The 23,958-nt window shown below is 48.4% G+C and overlaps 2 protein-coding genes across 3 annotated transcripts in view; one reads left to right on the top strand and one right to left on the bottom strand.

The window, feature by feature from the left end:
• Nucleotides 1-22,338, top strand: part of DOP1B (DOP1 leucine zipper like protein B) — a 55,633-nt gene extending 33,295 nt beyond the window's left edge. For both annotated transcript variants that reach the window (XM_071567075.1, XM_071567065.1), the window contains exons 18-37: nt 399-589; nt 2,590-4,189; nt 5,009-5,120; nt 5,488-5,673; nt 5,786-5,911; nt 6,471-6,605; nt 7,336-7,391; nt 8,645-8,749; nt 8,836-8,902; nt 9,647-9,788; nt 10,000-10,082; nt 11,006-11,115; nt 12,241-12,387; nt 12,635-12,696; nt 13,295-13,423; nt 15,653-15,789; nt 17,311-17,366; nt 18,505-18,648; nt 19,149-19,278; nt 20,074-22,338. In XM_071567075.1, coding sequence (XP_071423176.1) covers nt 399-589; nt 2,590-4,189; nt 5,009-5,120; nt 5,488-5,673; nt 5,786-5,911; nt 6,471-6,605; nt 7,336-7,391; nt 8,645-8,749; nt 8,836-8,902; nt 9,647-9,788; nt 10,000-10,082; nt 11,006-11,115; nt 12,241-12,387; nt 12,635-12,696; nt 13,295-13,423; nt 15,653-15,789; nt 17,311-17,366; nt 18,505-18,648; nt 19,149-19,278; nt 20,074-20,328 — 3,973 coding nt within the window. In that variant the 3' untranslated portion in view covers nt 20,329-22,338. The remainder of the gene's footprint in view (nt 1-398; nt 590-2,589; nt 4,190-5,008; nt 5,121-5,487; nt 5,674-5,785; nt 5,912-6,470; nt 6,606-7,335; nt 7,392-8,644; nt 8,750-8,835; nt 8,903-9,646; nt 9,789-9,999; nt 10,083-11,005; nt 11,116-12,240; nt 12,388-12,634; nt 12,697-13,294; nt 13,424-15,652; nt 15,790-17,310; nt 17,367-18,504; nt 18,649-19,148; nt 19,279-20,073) is intronic.
• The window catches only part of VPS26C (VPS26 endosomal protein sorting factor C), a 541,728-nt gene that overhangs the window by 20,451 nt on the left and 497,319 nt on the right, over nt 1-23,958 (bottom strand). The gene's annotated exons all lie outside the window — the stretch shown is intronic.

The following is a 23,958-nucleotide window of genomic DNA, read 5'->3' as shown; positions in this document are numbered from 1 at the left end:
TGCTGTGTCCCTGTTTCACAGAATTATAGAATCGATTGGGTAGGAAAAGACTTCTGATATCGTCAAGTCCAACCCTTGGGCCAACTCCAGTCCCTTTACCAGATCATGGCACTCAGTGCCACAGCCAAGCTCAGTTGAAAAACCTCCAGGGATGGGGAATCCACCCCCTCTCTGGGCAGCCCATTCCAATGCCTGAGCACTCTCTCTGCAAAGAATTTCCTTCTGATCTCCAACTTCAATTTCCCCTGGCAGAGCTTGAGCCCATCGTGCCCCCTTGTCCTATTGCTGAGTGCCTGGGAGAAGAGACCAACCCCCACCTGGCCAGAACTTCCCTTCAGGGAGTTTGCACTGACTTCTGCAGGGGTTGCAGCTGTGTGTGCTCTGCTGTGTCCCCTCAGGTCGCTGTTCGTGGTGCTGGACAGCCTGACCTGCTCGGACGGGGCCATCGGGGCGGCGGCGCAGGGCTGGCTGCTGCGGGCGCTGTCCCTCGGCGACGTGGCGCGGATCCTGGAGCCGCTGCTGCTGCTGCTGCTGCACCCACGTACCCAGCGCACGGCCCTGAGCCGCCTCCGGCACCGGCACTCCGCAGGTAACGCTGCTCTTGGATGCTGGGCTAGTTTGGGCTTTAGTTTCAGCAGGACCAGAGAGTCTACGTGTATTAGAGGGGACAAACATCACCCCTGCTACAGGGCACAAACACCACCTGATTTCAGCAACCAAAGAGATATTTCATGTCATTTGATGTCAAAACCAAGTTGTCTTGGGTTGACCAGCTGTGCTGGTTTAAAGGTAAACCGTCAGGAGAAATGAACCCAGCTCAGGAGAGATTATAAATCAGAGTTACGATTTAATAACAATATTACAATAAATGCAATGGCACAAAGAGAAATTGGGTTTAACCCCCAAGCCCAGCAGTGTAACCCACCCCCTGGGGCACAAACACAGGGGGGTTTGGTGGCCCCTGTGCTGAGCCCCTCATGGTTCCCCTGAGTCAAAAGGAAAAAGAAGGAACAAACCTGTTGGTGCAGATGATGGCACAGTCTGGTGGAGAGTGGGGGGCTCCTCCTGTCCAGGTTCTGATCCTCCTCTGGATCCCAGGAGTGGTTTCCCAAGTCCCCAGAGCCCAAGATTGTCTCCCCTCAGGTGCAGGTGGGAGCCCCCAGTGCCTCCCCCAGGGCAGGGAGTTCCACACTGGGGGATCTGACTCTGGCAGTCAGGGGGGATTTTGGAATCGTTGCTGGCCCATGTGCTGACATGACCTTTGCAGGCTAAATTTGACAGCTGCAACATGTCCCTTTTAAGACCTCTGGTGACAACCACTGTGAAGCAGCACGTGTGATGTGTGTGTCAAACATGGAACAGACAAGTGTAACAGACACCTGGAGGGAGCAGCTGAGCGAGACTGAGGCACAGATGGAGCCAGGGTTTGTCCTGCAAAGTCTGTTCATGTTTGGGATTGCTGGCACTGAAATGGATCTGAGACACTGCATGATTTATGGGCTGGATAATGGGACAGGACAATAGTGTGTGGTTGAACAAGAGCTGGATCCTGCCCTTGGGTCACACCAACCCCCTGCAGCTCCAGGATAGGACAGAGGGGCTGGAAAGTGCCCCTTGGGAAAGGCCCTGGGGCTGCTGTGACAGCCAAGGGCACGAGCCCAGGTGTGCCCAGGTGGGCAAGAGGCCAAGGGCACCTGGGCTGGGTCAGGAATTGTGTGGGCACAGCCCAGGGCAGGGACTGTCCCCCTGTGCTGGCACTGCTGAGGCACCTCCAGGGCTGGGATCTCATGGAAGGGACAGTGAGGGGCTGGAGGGTGTGCAGGGCAGGGAATGAGCTGGGCAGGGGCTGGAGCAGCAGCTGAGGGAGCTGGGGGGGCTCAGCTGGAGCAAAGGAGGTTCAGGGGGCACCTTCTGGCTCTGCAATCCCTGCCAGGAGGGGGGAGCCAGGACAGGGGGTTGGGCTGTGCCCCAGGGCACAGGGACAGGAGCAGAGGGCACGGCCTCAGGCTGGGCCAGGGCAGGGGCAGGGGGCACAGCAGCAGGAATTTCTGCCTGGAAAGGGTGGGCAGGCACTGGCAGGGCCTGCCCAGGGAGGTTTGGAGTGCCCAGCCCTGGAAGTGTTCAAATCATGTGGATGTGGCACTTGAGAACATTAATTAATTAATTAATCAATCAATCAATCCTTCTGTTGCTGTCCTTCTGATTTCCCTCCTGATCTGCACAAACATTTAATGTTCAGGAAGCATATTAAAAAAATTGCCAAATCTAAGGAGCTGTAGCCTAAGAGAAACAGCATGTACTTTATGTTTGGATCTTGTTCTCATTGCTTTCAGTAGGTTAGAACTGCTCTACCACTTTAAAAAGAATTAATTCTTGCCTTACCCCATTTTTTACCCCCACTAATTACAATTAATACGAGGCTAGAACAGAATAGCTTTATAACCTTTAAACAATTATTTATTGAATATAAAGCATGTTGTGTTGACTCAATGACCTTTAAACGTCCCTTCCAACTCGAACTATGATATGATTTTATGTGTGAAGTAGAAAATTACATGCTCTTTTTGACACAAACACTGTTTTTTTCAGACTTTATCCGTGATTGGCTTTGTGAGAAAAAGGCCCCTTTGAAAGAGTCTGGCATTTCTGAGAGCAACTCCGAGGAGAACCTTCCACTGAGCCAGTTCACTACTGTGGATAGAGAAGCAATTTGGGCAGAAGTGGAAAAAGATCCAGAGAAACCTGAGTTAAAACCCGAGCAGCCTGAGAATGATTGTCCTTGGAACCCCAGGAGCTCCCAGGGAGCAGAGGGTGAGCAGGACAACAGTGAGCACACGGAGTCCGCAGACACCAGCACGGGCCATGACAGTGAGAACACATCCTCCTTCTCTCCCTCTCTGGAGCTGCAGGAAGTGAGCCATGAGGACACCGATGGCAGAGAGCCCCCAGATCCCAGGAATGTCACCAATGCCTTCCTGTCTGACAGCTCCAGATCCAGCGCGGCGCCCAACCTGGTGCGCGCCGACTCTGAGAGGACCCAGGCCTCAGAGTCCCTGTCCAGTGATGAAGAGGTGGACCTGGAGCTGCAGGAGATCACCCACTCCAGGCTGCTGAAGCAGCAGAAGGAGAAGCAGGAGATGGTGGAGGCCCTGTTCAAGCACATGCTGCTCTACCTGCAGCCCTACGACTCCAGGCGGGTGCTCTACGCCTTCTCCGTGTTGGAGGCCGTGCTGAAAACCAACCCCAAGGAATTCATCGAGGCTGTGGCCAGCACCAGCATGGACACCAGCTCCACAGCACACCTGAACCTCATCTACAACCTCCTGGCTCGCCACCAGGAAGCCCTTGTGGGGCAGAGTTTCTATGGCAAGCTCCAGCCTCAGTCCCCGACCATGTGTCCCCATTCCCTGCTGATAGAGCTGCTCACCTACCTCTGCCTCAGCTTCCTGCGCTCCTACTACCCCTGCTGCCTGAAGGTCTCCCACAGGGACGTCCTGGGCAACAGGGATGTGCAGGTGAAGAGCGTGGAGGTGCTGATCAGGGTGATGGCCCAGCTGGCCACCATGGCAAAGGCAGCAGAGAGCAAGAGCGTGGAGTTCATCCACAGCCTGCTGGGACGGTGCAAAGTGCAGGAGTTTGTCCTCCTGTCCCTGTCAGCCTCCATGTACATCAGCCAGAAGAGGTACGAGCTGCTCCTGGCAGATGGAGCCAGCCATGTTGCTGAGGAGGAACTCCTGGAAGAGAGCCTGATCAATTTTGGACATGACCAAATCTGGAGTGAACACCCACTCCAGATTGAGCTGCTGAAGCTCTTGCAGGTGTTGATTGTCTTGGAGCATCACCTTGGGCAGAGCCCTGAGGAGCAGGAGAATCAGCCAGATCTCTCCAAGGAGTGGCAGCAGGCTCTGAACTTCCAGCAGGCCATTGGTGCCATGCAGTATGTCTATCCACATCCCATAACTTCCCAGGGATTGTTTGTCTCGGCCGTGGTGAGAGGTTTGCAGCCAGAGTATGGCTATGGGATGCATCCCACTTGGGTGGGCTTGGTCACTTGTTCCCTGCCCTATTTTGGGAAGTCCTTGGGCTGGACCGTGGCACCATTTGTGGTACAGATCTGTAAAAACCTGGATGAGCTTGTCAAGCAGTATGAGAATGAAGCTGTGAAGGCATCTGCCAAAACCTCTGCCAGGTGAGAGTCAGCAGTGTGGGGTCTGTTGTGCAGAGTGGGGGAAGTGTAGGAACTCATTGTGGCTCCCAGAGTGTCCTCAAATCCTGCTGCTCCTGCCCCTGGAGCCCAGGGGAGGTGGAGACAGGATTGTTGCAGCAGGTGGAGGAAGAAGGGAAAGGGCACCAGCAGCTGTGGTATTTCCTGTCCCACTCTGCTTTCCATCCCAGTAAAGAAGTCCCAGTTTGGACAAGACTGAGGTTTTGCAGGACTAGTTTAGGAGAGACACCCTGGAGGAGACACAGACACCATTCAGAACAGGCAGTGAGTGAAAGGAGTAGGGAAAAATAATTGAATATTAAAGATTTATAGTCATAGGGATTATAATGTTCTCAAAGATCTCAGCAATGAAACAGGGTTGTCCAAGCATGGTCTGTGAATCCCTTGTTTTGATATTCCTGTCTGGTCATTCCAGTTTTAACTGTTGAATAGCAACAAAAATGGAATTTTTAATGAAAGAATCATAGAATCATAGAATGGATTGGGTTGGAAAAGCCCTCCAAGATCATCGAGTCCAACCCTTGGTCCAACTCCAGTCCCTTTACCAGATCATGGCACTCAGTGCCACGGCCAAGCTCAGCTGAAAAACCTCCAGGGATGGGGAATCCACCCCCTCTCTGGGCAGCCCATTCCAATCCCTGAGCACTCTCTCTGCAAAGAATTTCTTTCTGCTCTCCAACTTCAATTTCCCCTGGCAGAGCTTGAGCCCATCGTGCCCCCTTGTCCTATTGCTGACTACCATTTGGCCTGTTAACCTCTTTGGGTTTTATTTCCCCTCCAAAGCTTAACTTCTAAAAGAGAAAATGTGACTCCTGATTACCCCCTAACCCTTCTGGAAGGTCTGACAACCATTGGTCACTTCTGCCTTCTGGATCATCCTAATCTGACAAAAAAGGTAAGTTTTAATGCCCACCTGAGAGTTCAGCAGAGTCCACATTCCTTTTCCTCAGAGATGTACAAGGACTAAACCCCTTGTACAAAAAGATAACCTTAAAGAAACCTCATAGGACACCCTAAAAATGGAACTAAGTCAAAGTGTGAGAGACAGAGATGAATTTAATTTTATTTGAAGACAGAAAATTTTAAGTGTGCTCCTGTTGATGCAAAAATTAGTCCTGTGTAGCCTCTCTGCTCTGTCACTAACAAACCTTTCTATTTTCTTCTGAGTTGATAACATGTTGATGTGTTCTCTACAGTCTTTAGGCTCTGTGGTACTTGATATAATGTATTTTAATATTTGAATTTTTGGGTTTTTTTCCTAGTCAAGTTTAGCTGAACCTGCAAACCTCAGGAATGCCAGGAATGCCATCTTGGAGGAACTGCCTCGCATTATCAACACCATGTCCCTTCTCTGGAGTGTTATCAAGAGGGAGGACTCCCAAAAAAGACCCACTGACTTCTTTGGAACAACTAAAGGCTCTTCTTCAGTCTACTTTAAAGCAACCAAAGTGAGTCCTTTTAAACTGCACCCACCAGGGCCCTTTACAGTGTTTTTCTGGTGTGTATTTTCTTTACCTTCCAAAGTGTGGCACTGACAGTTCTTTTCCCCCCCCTCTACAGACATTAAGAATGAAAATTCTGGACTTCCTGAATCCCCTGACAGCCCATCTTGGAGTCCAGCTGATGGCAGCAATTGCATCAGTTTGGAACAGCAAGAAACCTCACAGGAGTCAAAGCAAAACCAAGGTGAACATAAAGAAAGGCACTCTTAGTTTTCCAGTTTTCCATTATATTTATTTGGTCAGTTCTAACTCTGGGCTTGTTTGTACAACCTTTGGGGTTTTTTACAAGTGACTGAAGAACCTGAAGTGCTCTTACTTATAAAAAGCATCAGCACTACAAGTAAACCTAAATAAATAATCAAATCAAGGGCAGTGTGACAGTTTAAAAGTAACAGCCATTGTTTTATTCAACACTGCATTGTACTCTTAGGATTGCAATTTGACAATTGTATTTTAAAGACCAAAAATCAACTCAATTTCCAGAGAAAGGTCAGAGCTGTACCATTGTCAGGAACTAAGGAATTCTTTTCTGAGCAGAACACCTCTTTTTCTTTTTTGTATAATCCACTTGTTGCCATAAGGTGTTGGGAGAAGATCTGTATATGGCAGAGGGGTTTGAGTTTGATTGAACTTCTGTAATTCACATTTTGTGTAAGTTCTGGTATTTGGGTAATCACAAAAAGCTGGTTTGTGTGGCCCAGGGGGCTGAGCTGTGTGTCTTTTGCCTTGTTTTGTGTTGTCAGATTCTTCCAGTGGCCACTCCATCTCAGCTTATCCTTGTGGACTTGGTTTGTGCACTAAATACACTGAAAATTGACACCATTTTGCATCTTGTCAAGGAGGTGGTCAAGAAACCAGCACAGATCAAGGGGGAAGAGGTAACCACAAAGATAATTTCCTTTTCTAAATATATTCTGTTCTGGATCTGTTCCAATGTGGCTGCTCAGCATTATTAGAAGGTTTTTCTTTTAAATGTGGGACTCTCTTTTGCTCCTGAATTAAGTTTTGTTTTCCAGAATGTGGTTTTTGTGTTCTGATCGGTCAGTGTGAGTTCTTCAGACCATCACTATATGGAGCAGATTGTGACAGGACAAGGGGCAGTGGTTTTAAACTCACATAGGGCAGGGTTGGATGGGATATTGGGAAGGAATTCCTGGCTGGGAGGGTGGGCAGGCCCTGGAATGAATTTCCCAGAGCAGCTGTGGCTGCCCCATCCCTGGGAGTGTCCCAGGCCAGGTTGGACAGGGCTTGGAGCACCCTGGGCTGGTGGGAGGTGTCCCTGCCTGTGGTGGGGAGTGGAACTAAATGATCTTTAAGGTCCCTTCCAACCCAAACCATTCTGGGATTCCAGTATTTTGCTGGAGAAGTTGCTGGGAAGGAAAAGGTGTGGGGGCCAAATGTGTTGACATTTTTGTGAAGCTGCTTCAGATTTATGACTCAGTGATGCATTTCTGTCTTGTATTGTTTGTATAAACAGTTTGGTCACCTCTTGGAGCACAAGTGGCTTCCAAGAAGGGCATGTGAACCCCTGAACACAAACATTCCACAGCTTGGACCTTCTTTTTCTTTCTGATGCCAAATTACTCTGGGTTTGCTTTTCTTTTTCAGAAATCTTCCCTCGTGGATATCCCAGTGCTGCAGTTCTGTTATGCTTTCATCCAGAGGTAATTGAGTCATTACAAAAGGGAATTTTCTGTTTGACTCTAGTTAGAACAATCTGCATCACTGTTTCTGCTTTACTTTGATCTTCATGTCACAGTGTCACAGAGCACCTTTCTGCAGGAAATGTGCTGTCACCTCATTGTGGACACACAGCCCCAGAGTACCAGGGCTGTGACATTCTCTTCATTGCTCTGTTGATTGTGCAGCCTGAAAACCTCATTTCATGCTCATGGAGCAAATTCAGGCATCTCATGAGCAGGTCTGGGCTGCACCCAAAGGGCAGAGTGGGCAGGACAGGGGGGATTGTGCCCCTCTGCCCCTCAGGTGAGCCCCACCTGCAGAGCTGCTCCAGCCCTAGGGGCACCACAGGAGGGACCTGGAGCTGCTGGAGAGGCCAGAGGAGGCCCCAGGATGGGCAGAGGATGGAGCAGCTCTGCTGGGAGGAAAGGCTGGCACAGCTGGCATTGGCCAGCCTGGAGGGGAGAAGCTTTGGGGGGACCTCAGTGTGGCCTTCCAGGAGCTGAAGGAGCCACAGGAAAGATGGAGAGAGACCATTTCCAAGGGCTGGAGGGACAGGACAAGGGGAATGGCTTCAAACTGCCAGAGGGCAGGGCTGGATGGGATATCGGGAAGGAATTCCTGGCTGGGAGGGTGATGAGGGACTAGAACAGAATTCCCAGAGCAGCTATGGCTGCCCCATCCCTGGGAGTGTCCCAGGCCAGGCTGGACAGGGCTTGGAGCAGCCTGGGCTGGTGGGAGGTGTCCCTGCCCATGGCAGGGGTGGCACTGGGTGGGCTTTAAGTTCCCTCCCAACCCAAACCATTCCATGTTTCTATGATTTTTTGTGGTCTTCCTCATGTGCTCTGTGTTGCCAAATAAATGGATAAGAACTTGTCAGTTCAACAGAACTGCCATGGCTGCAGACTGGGCTGGGTAATGACTGGATCATCTCCTTTGCTCAAAACCCTTCTTCACACCCTTGGCTTTCTCCCATGGAAGCCCTGGGATGGATCAGACTATAAGCTGTAGGTTTTGGAGCTGGTTTTGGAGCTGCTGCTGGCATCTCCTGCTGTCTGCACATTCCCTGTGCTGCCAGGTGTTTGTGCCATGCCCTTGAGTCAGTTAGGAAGGGGCAGGATCCAAAGGACTCCCTGGTGGAAGCTTTTGGGCTATCAGGTTACCCCTGTGTGTTGTTTTTGTTCTTTCCATAACCAGCTTCACTCAGATGTGTTTTGGTATTGGTTTTTTTTGGCAGACTGCCTGTCCCAGCCCTGCAGGAGAACTTCCAGCCCTTGCTGGGACTCCTCAAAGAGTCTGTGCAGTTGAACTTGGCTCCTCCAGGACACTTCCTCCTCCTCAGGTACTGTGTAAGGGAGGAGAAGGATCACAAATGCCTTGAGCAAACCTGTGCAATTACTAACCTGCAGTGAACTGATTTTTCCACAGCACTCTGAATGACTTTGTGACCAGAACTCCTACTCTGGAGAGCAAAAAAGACCAAAAAGATTTGCAGGTACAGTGGAGACATGTGCAGCTTTTAGTTCCTAAATCTGGCACTGTACATCTAAGGAAAAGTGGAGATGGCCTCATCTCTCCTTTTCATCTGAATTCCTGCTTTTGGGAATGTCTGGATGTGTATCCACACATTTTGAGGTGTGGGAAACATGGGACACTCCAACAGGAGGGATAAACCAAATTCTGTCCAAAACTTGGGTGAAACCACAAACCTTTCAAGGCTGTTTTCCCTGGGGAGTTGTGTGATTTCTCTCAGAACTGAAATCATAACACATGGGTGATGCCATCAGCTCTTTTCCTGTGTGTAGATAAAGACATCTCAAAGCTGTCTAGGAAAATTAGTGGCCTAATTATCCTTGAAACTCCCAGCTGTGTTTGGCAATGGTGAGCTCACCTGCTGTGGTGCAGCAGAGCAGGATTCTCTTCCTGTCCTGGTGGTGATTTCACCACAACAGTTCAAGCACCGCTTACGTGGGTGCAGTTGTGGCCCTGAGGAGGTGACACGTGGTTATGTTTGTAGTCATTTTATGTGCCAACAGAGAGATTAAGTCTCCACTTCTGCCTCAGAGACTTGCCAACAAAATAACAATGACAGAAAGCTTTGTCATCTTACAGCCCCTTCACACGTGGCCTCTGCTTTGCTTTGGCCAGGAGGGGTTTGGTTTAGTTACAGTGACCAAGAATTAAATAAGCCAAGTGATAATAGTGCCAATCTGATGCCAATTTCCTGGTTGTGTTACAGGAAGTCACCCAAAAAATCTTGGAGGCCGTGGGGACTGTTGCTGGTTCCTCCCTGGAACAGACCAGTTGGCTGAGCCGGAACTTGGAAGTGAAAGCTCAGCCTCAGGTTTTACCAGATGACTTCAACATGGAGGATGTGAATGGTAAAGAGCTTTCCTGTGACTTGCTGCTGCTTCCTCTCCTCTGCTGGGAGCAGTGAAGAGCACAAGGTGTTTGATGGTGTGTGGTTTGCATGAGTTTACATTTCACTGTAATACCAACATGCAAATAGCAGTTCTGTTTGGGAGGCAGATTAGGAAACAGCCAAATTCAGGCATCTCTGAAGAGAACACTGTGTTGTTTTGCCTCTTTTAGATACATCAGTGGCACCATCTTCTATGGTTTCTGCCTCTGCTCCTTCCATATACAGTGTCCAAGCCCTTTCCCTCCTTGCAGAGGTAAGTAGGGCCTCTCATCTCTGGGGTGGGTTTGCTGTTATTAAACAGAGGAACACATGAAGTTTTCCAGGTGGGTAAAACAGGAGTGTAAACCTTCCCTCAGGCATCCCATAGAATCATAGAATGGATTGGGTTGGAAAAGACCTCCAAGATCATCAAGTCCAACTCCAGTCCCTTTACCAGATCATGGCACTCAGTGCCACGGTCAAGCTCAGGTGAAAAACCTCCAGGGATGGGAAATCCACCCCCTCTCTGGGCAGCCCATTCCAATCCCTGAGCACTCTCTCTGCAAAGAATTTCTTTCTGCTCTCCAACTTCCATTTCCCCTGGCAGAGCTTGAGCCCATCGTGCCCCCTTGTCCTATTGCTGAGTGCCTGGGAGAAGAGACCAACCCCCACCTGGCCAGAACTTCCCTTCAGGCAGTTCCAGACAGTGCTGAGGTCACCTCTGAGCCTCCTCTTCTCCAGGCTGAACACCCCCAGCTCCCTCAGCCTCTCCCCACAGCACTTGTGCTCCAGTCCCTTCTCCAGCCTCGTTGCTCTTCTCTTTTCAGTTGGGTTGGAAGAGACCTTGGAGATCATCAACCCTTGATCCAACCCCACTGTGATCACCAGCCCAAGGCACAGAGTGCCCTGGGCTGGTGATCACAGTGGGGTTGGATCAAGACATGTTGGATTCTCTGTCCCTGGAGGTGTTTAAGAGGACCCTCAGTGCCACATCCAGTCCCTTCTCCAGGCTCGTTGCTCTTCTCTGGCCCCGCTCCAGCCCCTCAAGATCTTTCCTGACCTGAGGGGCCCAGAACTGACCACACACACACTGAGGGGCCCATGCACACACACACACTGGCTTGAAACCTTAGCATGTTCCCCTGGTGCCAGGAATGCCAGCTTGGGGTTTAGAGAGCCACTCTTTGTGTCCCTGAGGTGCTGGCCTCTCTGCTGGACGTGGTTTACAGGAGTGACGAGAAGGACAAGGCGGTGCCGCTGGTGTCGCGGTTGCTCTACTACGTGTTCCCCTACCTGCGTAACCACAGGTGAGTCCCCCCTGCTCACCTGCCCTACCTCTCTGCTCCCTCTCACCACCTGTGCTGGTTTAAAGGGAAACAGCAAGAGAAATGAACCCAACTCCAAAGAGATTATAAATCAGAGTAACAATTTAATAACAATATTCCAATAAATGCAATGGCACAAAGAGAAATTGGGTTTAACCCCCAAGCCCAGCAGTGTAACCCACCCCCTGGGGCACAAACACAGGGGGGTTTGGTGGCCCCTGTGCTGAGCCCCACGTGGTTCCCCCGAGTGCAAAGGAGAAGGAAGGGACAAACCTGTTGGTGCAGATGATGGCACAGTCTGGTGGAGAGTGGTGGGCTCCTCCTGTCCAGGGTCTGCTCCTCCTCTGGATCCCATGAGTGGTTCCCCAAGTCCCCAAACCCCAAGATTCCATCCCCTCAGGTTTGGGTGGGAGCCCCCAGGGCAGGGAGTTCCACACTGGGGGATCTGACTCTGGCAGTCAGGGGGGATTTTGGAATCGTTGCTGGCCCATGGGCAGAGCTGAGCCCTCAGGTGGATGTGGAGGTGCCAAGGAGTCCCTGCAGGGCAGTTCTCCCAGCTCCTCTGCCAGGCTTCTTTCCCAGCCAGCTCCCAGCCTGAGGGCTCAGCTGTGCCCTGGGCTGCTGCTGCCAATGGGCCATTGGGAACAGTTGGTGGGCTATGAATGGAGGGTGGAGAATGCCCAGCTTTGGTCACACCCACACAGGGATAAACTGGTCCTACTGCTCAACCAGGACACCACACTGTAATGGTTTTATTTTTCTTTTTTCCCCACTCCTGTTTTCCATTCCCACCGCTGCCATGGCAGGGACACCTCCCACCAGCCCAGGCTGCTCCAAGCCCTGTCCAGCCTGGCCTGGGACACTCCCAGGGATGGGGCAGCCACAGCTGCTCTGCCCAACCTGTGCCAGGGCCTGCCCACCCTCCCAGCCAGGAATTCCTTCCCACTATTCCATCAGCCCTGCCCTCTGTCAGTTTGAATCCATTGCCGTTTGTCCTGATAGAATTGAATTAGAAGTTCTGGGTAACCCCCAAGTTTCTTTTCTTTTTACCTAAACTTAACCTTAAAAAAAAACCAACCTGTTTATGATTTTCGTTCCCTTCCCCAGTGCCTACAACATTCCCAGTTTCCGTGCTGGGGCCCAGTTGCTCAGCTCCCTGAGTGGATATGCCTATACCAAGCGAGCCTGGAAGAAGGAAGTGCTGGAGCTGTACATGGATCCCTCTTTTTTCCAGATGGACACTTCATGCACTCAGTAAGACATGGGATTGTAGCACTCCAAGCTCATGTTCTGAATTTCCAAAGAAAGGCTTTAAGGAGGAGGTGAACACTGGGAAGAAAAAATGGGTCTCACCCACTAATTCTGCCCAGTTATGTGTTAACCCACACAGGAGTCTGCACATGAATCCTGTTTGGGATCTGTTCCCTTCTGTGAAAGCTTTGACCCAGATCTTCCCTGAGGTGAATCTATTCCTGTCTAATTCCTTCTGTATCTTGTGCAGCTGGAGATCCATCATTGACCATCTCCTAACCCACGAGAAAACCATGTTTAAAGATTTGATGAGTGAGTATCAGCTGAGAACTCACCTCTAGGTCAGTTTGGGATCTGTTTGCATTTGGGGTATCAGGTGCATTTTTAATACAATCAAGTGTCAGTAAAATGCTGACATTGCTGCATCTGCATAACTGACTGTGTTGTCAACTTTATTCCCAGCTGAAGCTGTGCTGAGTTAGTTCTGTGTTTTGGTCATGGGTTTGTTGTAGGAATGTTTTGTTGGGCTCCTGCACTCACAGTTTGCCCTAATTTTGAGTTGCTCACGTGTGACCTTTTCCAGGAGGACACTTTGCCAAAGCCTGCAGGTGTCTGTAGGCTGCCATGAGCTGCAGTGCTGAAAACATTGGAATACTGAGCTTTGACATCCAACCCAAGCTTGAGGAGGATGTGGAGGGGAAAGGGTGGGGGGAGGACCCCTTAAATTTGCCTCAAGCAGCTTTGATCTCTTTTTCAGCTCTTTTAAAAGAACAGTGAAGGTTTACAGTGCAAGATGAATTCAGGATCAGCAAACCAAACAGACTTTTTCTTCTTAGAATATATCAGGCCCCAGGGATTATTTCCAGCCCAGGTTTCTTTCCCTGGTGGCTAACTCTTCCCTCTGTCCCAGCCATGCAGAGCAGTGCCCTGAAGCTCTACCCCAGTGCTGAGCAGAAGGCAATGCTGCTGAAGCGCCAGGCGTTCGCCATCTTCAGCGGGGAGAGCGACCAGTACCACCTGTACCTGCCCCTCATCCAGGGTGAGCCCTGCCCCTCTGTACCTGCCCCTCATCCAGGGTGAGCCCTGCCCCTCTGTACCTGCCCCTCATCCAGGGTGAGCCCTGCCCTCCCTGCCCCTCTGTACCTGCCCCTCATCCAGGGTGAGCCCTGCCCTCCCTGCCCCTCTCTACCTGCCCCTCATCCAGGGTGAGCCCTGCCCTTCCTGCCCCTCTGTACCTGCCCCTCATCCAGGGTGAGCCCTGCCCTTCCTGCCCCTCTGTACCTGCCCCTCATCCAGGGTGAGCCCTGCCCTTCCTGCCCCTCTGTACCTGCCCCTCATCCAGGGTGAGCCCTGCCCTTCCTGCCCCTCTCTACCTGCCCCTCATCCAGGGTGAGCCCTGCCCTTCCTGCCCCTCTGTACCTGCCCCTCATCCAGGGTGAGCCCTGCCCTTCCTGCCCCTCTGTACCTGCCCCTCATCCAGGGTGAGCCCTGCCCTCCCTGCCCCTCTGTACCTGCCCCTCATCCAGGGTGAGCCCTGCCCTTCCTGCCCCTCTGTACCTGCCCCTCATCCAGGGTGAGCCCTGCCCTTCCTGCCCCTCTGTACCTGCCCCTCATCCAGGGTGAGCCCTGCCCTCCCTGCCCCTCTGTACCTGCCCCTCATCCAGGGTGAGCCCTGCCCTTCCTGCCCCTCTGTACCTGCCCCTCATCCAGGGTGAGCCCTGCCCTTCCTGCCCCTCTCTACCTGCCCCTCATCCAGGGTGAGCCCTGCCCCTCTGTACCTGCCCCTCTGTACCTGCCCCTCTGTACTTGCCCCTCCCTGCCCCTCACTGCCCCTCTCTGCCCTCACTGCCCCTCTCTGCCCTCACTGCCCCTCTCTGCCCTCACTGCCCCTCCTGGCCCCTCTCTGCCCTCCCTGCCCCTCTGTACCTGCCCCTCTGTACCTGCACCTCTGTGCCCCTCTGTGCCCCTCTGTACCTGCCCCTCTGTACTTGCCCCTCCCTGCCCCTCTCTGCCCTCACTGCCCCTCCTGGCCCCTCTCTGCCCTCCCTGCCCCTCTGTACCTGCCCCTCTGTACCTGCCCCTCTGTACCTGCCCCTCTGTACCTGCCCCTCTCTGCCCTCTCTGCCCTCTCTGCCCCTCCCAGCCCCTCCCTGCCCCTCTCTGTCCTCCCTGCCCCTCCCAGCCCCTCCCTGCCCCTCTCTACCCTCCCTGCCCCTTCTGGTCCCTCTCTGCCCTCCCTGCCCCTCTGTACCTGCCCCTCTCTGCCCTCTCTGTCCTCCCTGCCCCTCCCTGCCCCTCTGTACCTACCCCTCCCTTCCCCTCTCTGCCCTCCCAGCCCCTCCCTGCCCCTTTCTGCCCTCCCTGCCCCTCTCTGCCCTCCCTGCCAGCTGGGACACACATCTCTCTGCCCACAGAGCTGTGGCTGCCCCAGCCCTGGCAGTGCCCAAGGCCAGGCTGGACCCAGCTCTGACCAGCACGGGACAGTGGGAGGTGTCCCTGGTTGGAACTGAAGGATCTTTAAGGTCTCTCCCAACACAAACCATTCTGTGATAGAAATTATGTAAGAAATTATTTTATCATTTATTTTCCAACATATACTTCCTTTTTTTATTTTTAACAACATCTATTAATCTCTGAATTCTAACAGAGAAATAAACTCATTAAGGAGAGACAGGAATCTGAGTTTCAAAGCCTGTGGTCTGGAAATATAACTGGAAATGTGATTATTTTGGGGAAATCTTCCAGCCACTCTTGTTGTTCTCCTGAAAAGTCAGTTCTGACCAAATTTTGTGCACTTTAAACCCTCCCCAGCTTCAGGCTCTGTCTGAGTCACAGTTTTGTTAACAGAGTGGAGGGGACTCGGCCCCAAAAAAGTTTTGTTTTGCCACGAGGTGGAGAAAAGGGGCCTTTCACAAGGGCCCAGAGTGCCAGGACAAGGGGAATGGTTCAAAGTGCCAGAGGGCAGGGCTGGATGGGATATTGGGAAGGAATTGCTGGCTGGGAGGGTGGGCAGGCCCTGGCACAGGGTGGGCAGAGCAGCTGTGGCTGCCCCATCCCTGGGAATGTCCCAGGCCAGGTTGGACAGGGCTTGGAGCAGCCTGGGCTGGTGGGAGGTGTCCCTGCCCATGGCAGGGGGTGGAAATTAATGATCTTTCCCAACCAAACCATCCTGAGATTCTGTGATTCTACTTTTTATTTCCCCAAACAACTGAAATTCAGGAAAATGCTCCTTTTCTTTTATTTCTTTGCTTTTTCCTGTGTCCCCCAGAGCGACTGACTGAGAACCTCCGTGTGGGCCAGACCTCTCTGGTGGCTGCCCAGATGTTCCTCTTCTTCAGAGTTCTTCTGTTAAGGATTTCCCCTCAGCATCTCACCTCCTTGTGGCCAATCATGGTGACAGAACTGGTAAGGAACAAGGAGACATTTCAGACTAATTAGTGTGTGGGTTGTCCCAGTCTCCTGTTTGGAAAAGGAGATAATCTTAATTTTACACCATTTTAATTTCACACCATTTTAATTTCACACCCTTTTAATTTCACACCCTTTTAATTTTACACCATTTAATTTTACACCATTTAATTTTACACCATTTAATTTTAAACCATTTTAATTTTACACCATTTTAATTTTACACCATTTTAATTTTACACCATTTAAATTTTACACCATTTTAATTTTACACCATTTTAATTTTACATCATTTTAATTTTAAACCATTTTAATTTCACACCATTTTAATTTCACACCATTTTAATTTTACACCATTTTAATTTCACACCATTTTAATTTTACACCATTTTAATTTTACACCATTTTAATTTTACATAATTTTAATTTTACATAATTTTAATTTTACATAATTTTAATTTTACACCATTTTAATTTTACATCATTTTAATTTTACACCATTTTAATTTTACATCATTTTAATTTCACACCCTTTTAATTTCACACCCTTTTAATTTCACACCATTTTAATTTCACACCATTTAAATTTTACACCATTTTAATTTTACATCATTTTAATTTTACATCATTTTAATTTTACATCATTTTAATTTTACATCATTTTAATTTTACATCATTTAAATTTTACATAATTTTATTTTTACATCATTTTAATTTTACACCATTTTAATTTTACACCATTTTAATTTTACACCATTTTAATTTTACACCATTTTAATTTTACACCATTTAAATTTTACATAATTTTAATTTTACATAATTTTAATTTTACATAATTTTAATTTTACACCATTTTAATTTTACATCATTTTAATTTTACACCATTTTAATTTCACACCCTTTTAATTTTACACCATTTTAATTTTACATCATTTTAATTTTACATCATTTTAATTTTACACCATTTTTAATTTTACATCATTTTAATTTTACACCCTTTTAATTTTACACCATTTAAATTTTACATAATTTTAATTTTACACCATTTTAATTTTACACCATTTTAATTTTACACCCTTTTAATTTTACACCCTTTTAATTTTACACCCTTTTAATTTCACACCCTTTTAATTTCACACCCTTTTAATTTCACACCCTTTTAATTTCACACCCTTTTAATTTCACACCCTTTTAATTTCACACCCTTTTAATTTCACACCCTTTTAATTTCACACCCTTTTAATTTCACACCCTTTTAATTTCACACCATTTTAATTTCACACCATTTTAATTTTACATAATTTGACATTAGTCTGATAATTTGGTGAAAAAAGGGTACCATAGGCATTAGGAAATTCCTTTTGGATTCATTTTGTTGTTCCTAATGGAATCTCCTATCTAATTTATTAATTTCTTACAAGTCCTAAAGGTAAACTGAGAGTCTGAAACATCCCTTTTGTTTGTAACTGAGTTGAGTGAACATTTCAGCATCCCCATAAATCATTTATTTCTTTAAAGATTCAGACATTCCTACAGCTGGAAGAAGATTTGACTGAGGAAGAGGAACCTTCAAAGTAAGTGTTGCTGTTTGTCTGAAACTGTGAAAGCTGCTTGGTCTGGATGTGCCAATTTTTAGTTCATCAATTAATTCATTCTCTGGGAGAGGGGGGAGCCAACAGCATATTTTGGTGTTGCAATTTTATATTTTATGGGACTGATGAGTCATGGTTTAGGATTATTTATATTTATGATGTGGATGAATAAAGGTTTAGGATAATTTATATTTATGATATGGATGAATAAAGGTTTAGGATTATTTATATTTATTGTATGGATGAATAAAGGTTTAGGATTATTTATATTTATGATATGGATGAATAATGGTTTAGGATTATTTATATTTATTGTATGGATGAATAAAGGTTTAGGATAATTTATATTTATGATATGGATTAATAAAGGTTTAGGATTCTTTATATTTATAATATGGATTAATAAAGGTTTAGGATTATTAATATTGTATGGATTAATAAAGGTTTAGGATGATTTATATTTATGATATGGATTAATAAAGGTTTAGGATTATTTATATTTATGGTATGGATGAATAAAGGTTTAGGATTATTTATATTTATGGTATGGATGAATAAAGGTTTAGGATTATTTATATTGTATGGATGAATAAAGGTTTAGGATAATTTATATTTATGATATGGATTAATAAAGGTTTAGGATTCTTTATATTTATGATATGGATTAATAAAGGTTTAGGATTATTTATATTTATTGTATGGATGAATAATGGTTTAGGATTATTTATATTTATTGTATGGATTAATAAAGGTTTAGGATAATTTATATTTATGATATGGATGAATAAAGGTTTAGGATTATTTATATTTATGATATGGATTAATAAAGGTTTAGGATTAGTTTTTTCAGCAGTTAAACAGTGATATGCTTAAAAACATGTGTACCAATTCTTAATTGCATACAAAAATAAGATTAAATGCTGAGTCAGCATTTAAATATTTTACCACATTGCCCCCTTTTTTGGTGTATTTGAGATGATTTTTCTTCTAACAGCCTTCCATATGAATTCCATACTCTGCTACAGAACAAAAATAGCTGTACAGTGATTGTTTGTGTAAAGGAGTGAATGAAAAGCCTTCAGTGGGCTCATGTTTTGATGGGACTTTGCTTGTGGTGCAGGAGCAGCAGCAAAGTGAGCAGACAGAGGGGGGACAGCAGTGGGGCTGAGATCCAGCCCAGTGAGCTCTCCCTGTACCTCTCAGCCTGCAAGTTCCTGGACACAGCCCTGTCCTTCCCCCCTGACAGGATGCACCTGTTCCAAATGTGAGTACCTGTTCCCCATTCCTCTCCCTCAAGCCATTCCACATCTGTTTTATTTCCAGGCTTCACTTTGTGCTCTGTTCTTTTAACAAGTGCAGTGTCGATGTTGTAATTACACAACAATTGTTGATGTTGTAATTACACAACAATTGTTGATGTTGTAATTACACAACAATTGTTGATGTTGTAATTACACAACAATTGTTGATGTTGTAATTACACAATGGGGGTGTTTGGGAGAACAATTTGGTGTTATCAGTGTGGGAGGATTTCACAACCTCATCTGGAGGTTCTCCAGGCTGGAAAAATTGGGAGAAGAGAAAGTTGGAAGCTGTTTTCCCTTTGCACACACCTGGGGATGTTGCATGTAAATACTCACAAGGAAATAATGTGCTTTGTCAGTGAGAGCAGAAAAATATAAATTCTGAACACAAATCAGTGCTGAAGTAAACTAGGCATGATCCAGGCAAGGCTTCCCTTCTCACCAAGGAATCCTGTTCCAGGTACAAATGGGCATTTGTCCCAGAGGTGGACACAGAGTCCTGTCCTGTGCCCCCTCACCTGGTGGAGAACCACCAGGAGTGCAGACCCCACATTGTGAGGATCATGGACCTGCTGAAGATGAAGTACAAGGTAAAGAAACTTTGCCTTTTTTCTTCTTAACCATTAATTTACTTTTCCTGAAGGGAAGTTCTGGCCAGCTGGGGGTTGGTCTCTTCTCCCAGGCACTCAGCAATAGGACAAGGGGGCACAATGGGCTCAAGCTCTGCCAGGGGAAATTGAAGTTGGAGAGCAGAAGGAAATTCTTTGCAGAGAGAGTGCTCAGGCATTGGAATGGGCTGCCCAGAGAGGGGGTGGATTCCCCATCCCTGGAGGTTTTTCAGCTGAGCTTGGCCGTGGCACTGAGTGCCATGATCTGGTAAAGGGACTGGAGTTGGACCAAGGGTTGGACTTGATGATCTCGGAGGGCTTTTCCAACCCAATCCATTCTGTGATTCAATGATTCTAAACAAGTGACAAGATTTTAGGTTATGCAACAGATTTTTAGGTATTTCCTCCCTGTGAGGGTGGGCAGGCCCTGGCACAGGTTGGGCAGAGCAGCTGTGGCTGCCCCATCCCTGGGAGTGTCCCAGGCCAGGTTGGACAGGGCTTGGAGCACCCTGGGCTGGTGGGAGGTGTCCCTGCCCAGGACAGGGGGTGGGATGAGGAGATTCAAGTCCCTTCCAGCCCCAACCAGTCTGTGATTCTGTGATATTTAATAAAATTCATGAGGCTTTTAAAACTTACCTGCTTTCACAGAGAGATCCCAGAGATGTCAAACTGCTTCCAAGGGAACAAGAGGCAGTTTTCCTGTTTTTCCCTTAAATCTGCCCACAACACCCAGTGAAAACTTGTCTTTGAGTAAACCTCAGTCGTTTTTCCTCACAGGAACCAAACAGCTCTGAGGGAATTCCCAAGAGGCCCCGATTTCCCCTGCTGAGCCTGCGCTCCATATCCAGCATCACCCAACTCATGCCCTTCTTCCAGACTCTGTGCTGGGCATTCACAGCAACCAGGAGTGAATCCCAGAATTCCCACCCTTCCCCAGCTGCCTCCATGGACTCCGTGGGCAGCAGCACCAAGATCTTACAACAGCTGGAAGACAGCGTGGAATGTGACTTCCTGGAAAACATGGAAAGCTGAGCCACACGTGGGGCACTCGGGTCGTGGTGGAGCAACAGCAGAACAAGGGGAAGCTTTGCTGCAATTCCTTCTTTCCCCAGATTTCCAGCTGCATTTTGGGAGGGCTCTTCAGGAATGCAGGAGGTGGTGTTAGAGGGGGAATCTCAGATTCCTTCTGTGCAATGTGGTGGTGGTTTATCAGAATTCCTGTGTTTTCTGGTTTCAGTGGGAAGGATTGAAGACACTTTGTAAATAAAGGAAGATATTTTTGACTTGGTGAAGCACCAACAGCCCTGGGAGTGTCTGAAGCTGCTTCTGGACTGTCTGAGGGTGGGTTAAGAAGCAGCCACTGTTGCATGTGAGTGTACAGTCAGTTTGCAGATGATTCCTGAGCCTTGAGCCCTTTAACTTGGCTGAAACTTCCCAGATTCCAGAGAGATCCCCTGAATTCCAGATGGGTTTTCCAAGCATTGTGCAAAGAGCTGCAGCTTTACCACATCTGTAGTTCCAGCTCTGCTATAACAGCACCCTCAGGCTTAGCAATTCCCAAAGAAAAGAGGAATGTGCTCAAAAGGCAAACCTGTGCTGTAACATTTTGTAATTAGCATCACTTGAGGGGCTCTGAAGTTTTAATTAATCGATTGCAATATTATGATTCAGTTTTTTAAATTCAGAAGCTTTTTGTTCTTACAGTGACTCAGGTCACTCTGCAACATCTGAAATGCAACTAAATGAAGGTAATTCTGTAAAACAATAAATTGCTGTATCCAACAGCTTAATTAAAATTAAAATAATAATTTTGGGGGGGGGGTTTTAGGAACACTTTTTGTACAAAAGAATGTATTTGGCTGTTCCTGGATGGTGAGAGGGGCAGGGAGATCATCAGGGAGCTTTACCTTCTGCTAAAGTGGAAAGGACAAGAGAAATGGGTGGTTTAGTCCCAGCAGGATTTATTTTTTTCCAAATTCAGTTAAAAACCACAGGAGGTTTCTCTGCAGGGGGTTTTACCCACAGGGAGATGAAGTTTTCACCCAGGGATTATGAACTGAAATAATGAAACATGTTTCACTCTGGTAATAGTGGAATGCTCTGTGAAAATAATGTAGGTTTGTGCTAAACTTAAATAGATTCTGTGCATTGTTACAAATAAGGGAAGTGATGGACTGAGGTGTGGCATTGTGTGGTCACTCAGAATGTAAATTATTCCTATGACTTTAATTTATTAATGATCCCCTATGCTGGATTGAGCACAAGTGAAAAGTTACCCTTTCCAAGCATTACTTGAATTTTGGAGCAGGTTATTTTTAAAGTGTTTGTGTTCATTGCCTACATATCCTCAGCAATTTTTATATTTTGTTGATACTCAGGATGATTTGGTAGTTTTCCTTCCAGGTTTCTGCTGTTTGCATTCCATGGATATTTCCCTTAAAATCCTGATGAGATGAGGGTGGGCAGGCCCTGGCACAGGTTGGGCAGAGAAACTGTGGCTTTCCCATCCCTGGGAGTGCCCAAGGCCAGGCTGGACAGGGCTTGGAGCACCCTGGGCTGGTGGGAGGCCCAAGGGGATCTCCAGCATATTTTATGCCTTTATTCCATAACTTTATTCCTTTTCCACATGGGACTTGCTGCAGTTGTTTTACTCCCTGTGCTGTTGAATCCCCTCAAGGAGGGCTGTCCTGCTCTGTCCTGGTCCTGCCAAAGCAGAGGAACTTCACCATCAATGGATCTGCAGAACTCTTTGCCTGGAGCTCAGGACCAGGAGTGGAAATGCTTCTGCTTTGCTGTGCAGTCCTTTGCTTGTGTCCAGTCTAACCAAGCTCAGCTTTATCTGTCGGATACTTTGGAGACAGCAGAGCCACAGAGGGAGACTTAAATATTCCAAAAGATTGGATTTTCCTGAAAGAAGCACTTAGCAGGTGCAACACAAGTAGCTGCTGAACAGCAGCAGGATGTGAAATGTGCAGCATTAAGTGATGTATCCGATACTATCTATGAATGTAATTCTTCTAATAAATGTTATTTTGAAATACCTTTTCAAATGCAATTCGTGTTCTCCAGACTCCCCTCACTGCTCACTCACTGACCTGAATATTTGTCTGGCTCTGGGAAAGCTCCCAAATTCCATCCCAGAGTTATTTAGGCTGGCAAAGCCCTGCCAGCCCCTGGAGCCCACCCTGTGCCCCATGCCCACCTTGGCAAAGCCCTGCCAGCCCCTGGAGCCCACCCTGTGCCCGATGCCCACCTTGGCAAAGCCCTGCCAGCCCCTGGAGCCCACCCTGGGCCCCATGCCCACCTTGGCAAAGCCCTGCCAGCCAATGGAGCCCACCCTGTGCCCCATGCCCACCTTGGCAAAGCCCTGCCAGCCAATGGAGCCCACCCTGTGCCCCAAGCCCACCTTGGCACAGCCCTGCCAGCCAATGGAGCCCACCCTGTGCCAAATGACCACCTTGACAAAGCCCTGCCAGCCCCTGCAGCCCACCCTGTGCCAAATGCCCACCTTGGCAAAGCCCTGCCAGCCCCTGCAGCCCACCCTGTGCCCCAAGCCCTCCTTGGCAAAGCTCTGCCAGCCCCTGCAGCCCACCCTGTGCCCAATGCCCACCTTGGCAAAGCCCTGCCAGCCCCTGGAGCCCACCCTGTGCCTGATGCCCACCTTGTCCCTCAGCCCAGAGCACTCAGTGCCACGTCCAGTCCTGCCTTGGGCACCTGCAGGGCTGGGCACTCCAAACCTCCCTGGGCAGGCCCTGCCAGTGCCTGCCCACCCTTTGCAGGGAGAAATCCCTCCCAAAAATTTCCTTTCAGTGGCAGAGTGCCCTGGATCGCTGCCAGTCAGTGCTGGACCTCGGAAAGGCTGTGCTGCCACCTCCCGTCTCTCTCATCACAAGCTCTTGCTGCTCCACCTCCCGTGTCCCTGTCTTTGACATTCCTGAACTTTCCACCAGGATATTCCTGTCCTGGGTCAGGTTCTGAGTTGTGTGTCCGGAGCGCAGCGCGGGCTGAGGAGGATCCGCTGCAGCCCCGGGGGATCCCGGACCGAGCTCCGCCCGCTGGGAAAGGGGGGGCTGCTGCCTCACCTCCGCCTGGACATTCCCATCTGCTCCAGGGAAACGCCTTCTCCTTTGGAAGGCAGAAAACTCCTCCGTGCTGCTGAGCTTCGCTGCTCACGCCGCAGCACTGCGGCTCCAGTGACTCTGTGGAAGCTGCTGCTCAGATTTCTCCCTTTCCCAGAGCCCGTAAATCCTCTGGGGTGTTGTGTTGGCAGGAGCCAAGCACGACCAGGCATGGAGCCATCCCTGGAGGTTTTTCAGCTGAGCTTGGCCGTGGCACTGAGTGCCATGATCTGGTAAAGGGACTGGAGTTGGACCAAGGGTTGGATGATCTCGGAGGGCTTTTCCAACCCAATCCATTCTATCATTCTGTGATTGTTGGCCAGAATTTCCAGCTGCTTCTCCATGGTCATCCTGCTCTGCTCCAGGACACAACCTTGGCTACTTGGGCCAAATCACTGAATTGTCAGGATTGGAAAAAACCTTTAAGATCATCAAGTCCAGCCATCAAACAGCACCATCAGCACCTTCACCTTTAAACCACGACCTCAAGTGCCACATTCACCTCCAGGGCTGGGCACTCCAAACTTACCTGGGCAGCCCTTTC

The sequence above is a fragment of the Pithys albifrons genome, chromosome 1 (genome assembly GCF_047495875.1).
Source record: "Pithys albifrons albifrons isolate INPA30051 chromosome 1, PitAlb_v1, whole genome shotgun sequence".
In the NCBI taxonomy this organism is placed as follows: Eukaryota; Metazoa; Chordata; class Aves; order Passeriformes; family Thamnophilidae; genus Pithys; species Pithys albifrons.
The sequence above is the reverse complement of the archived record's forward strand: the minus strand, read 5'-3'. Positions and strand labels throughout refer to the sequence as shown.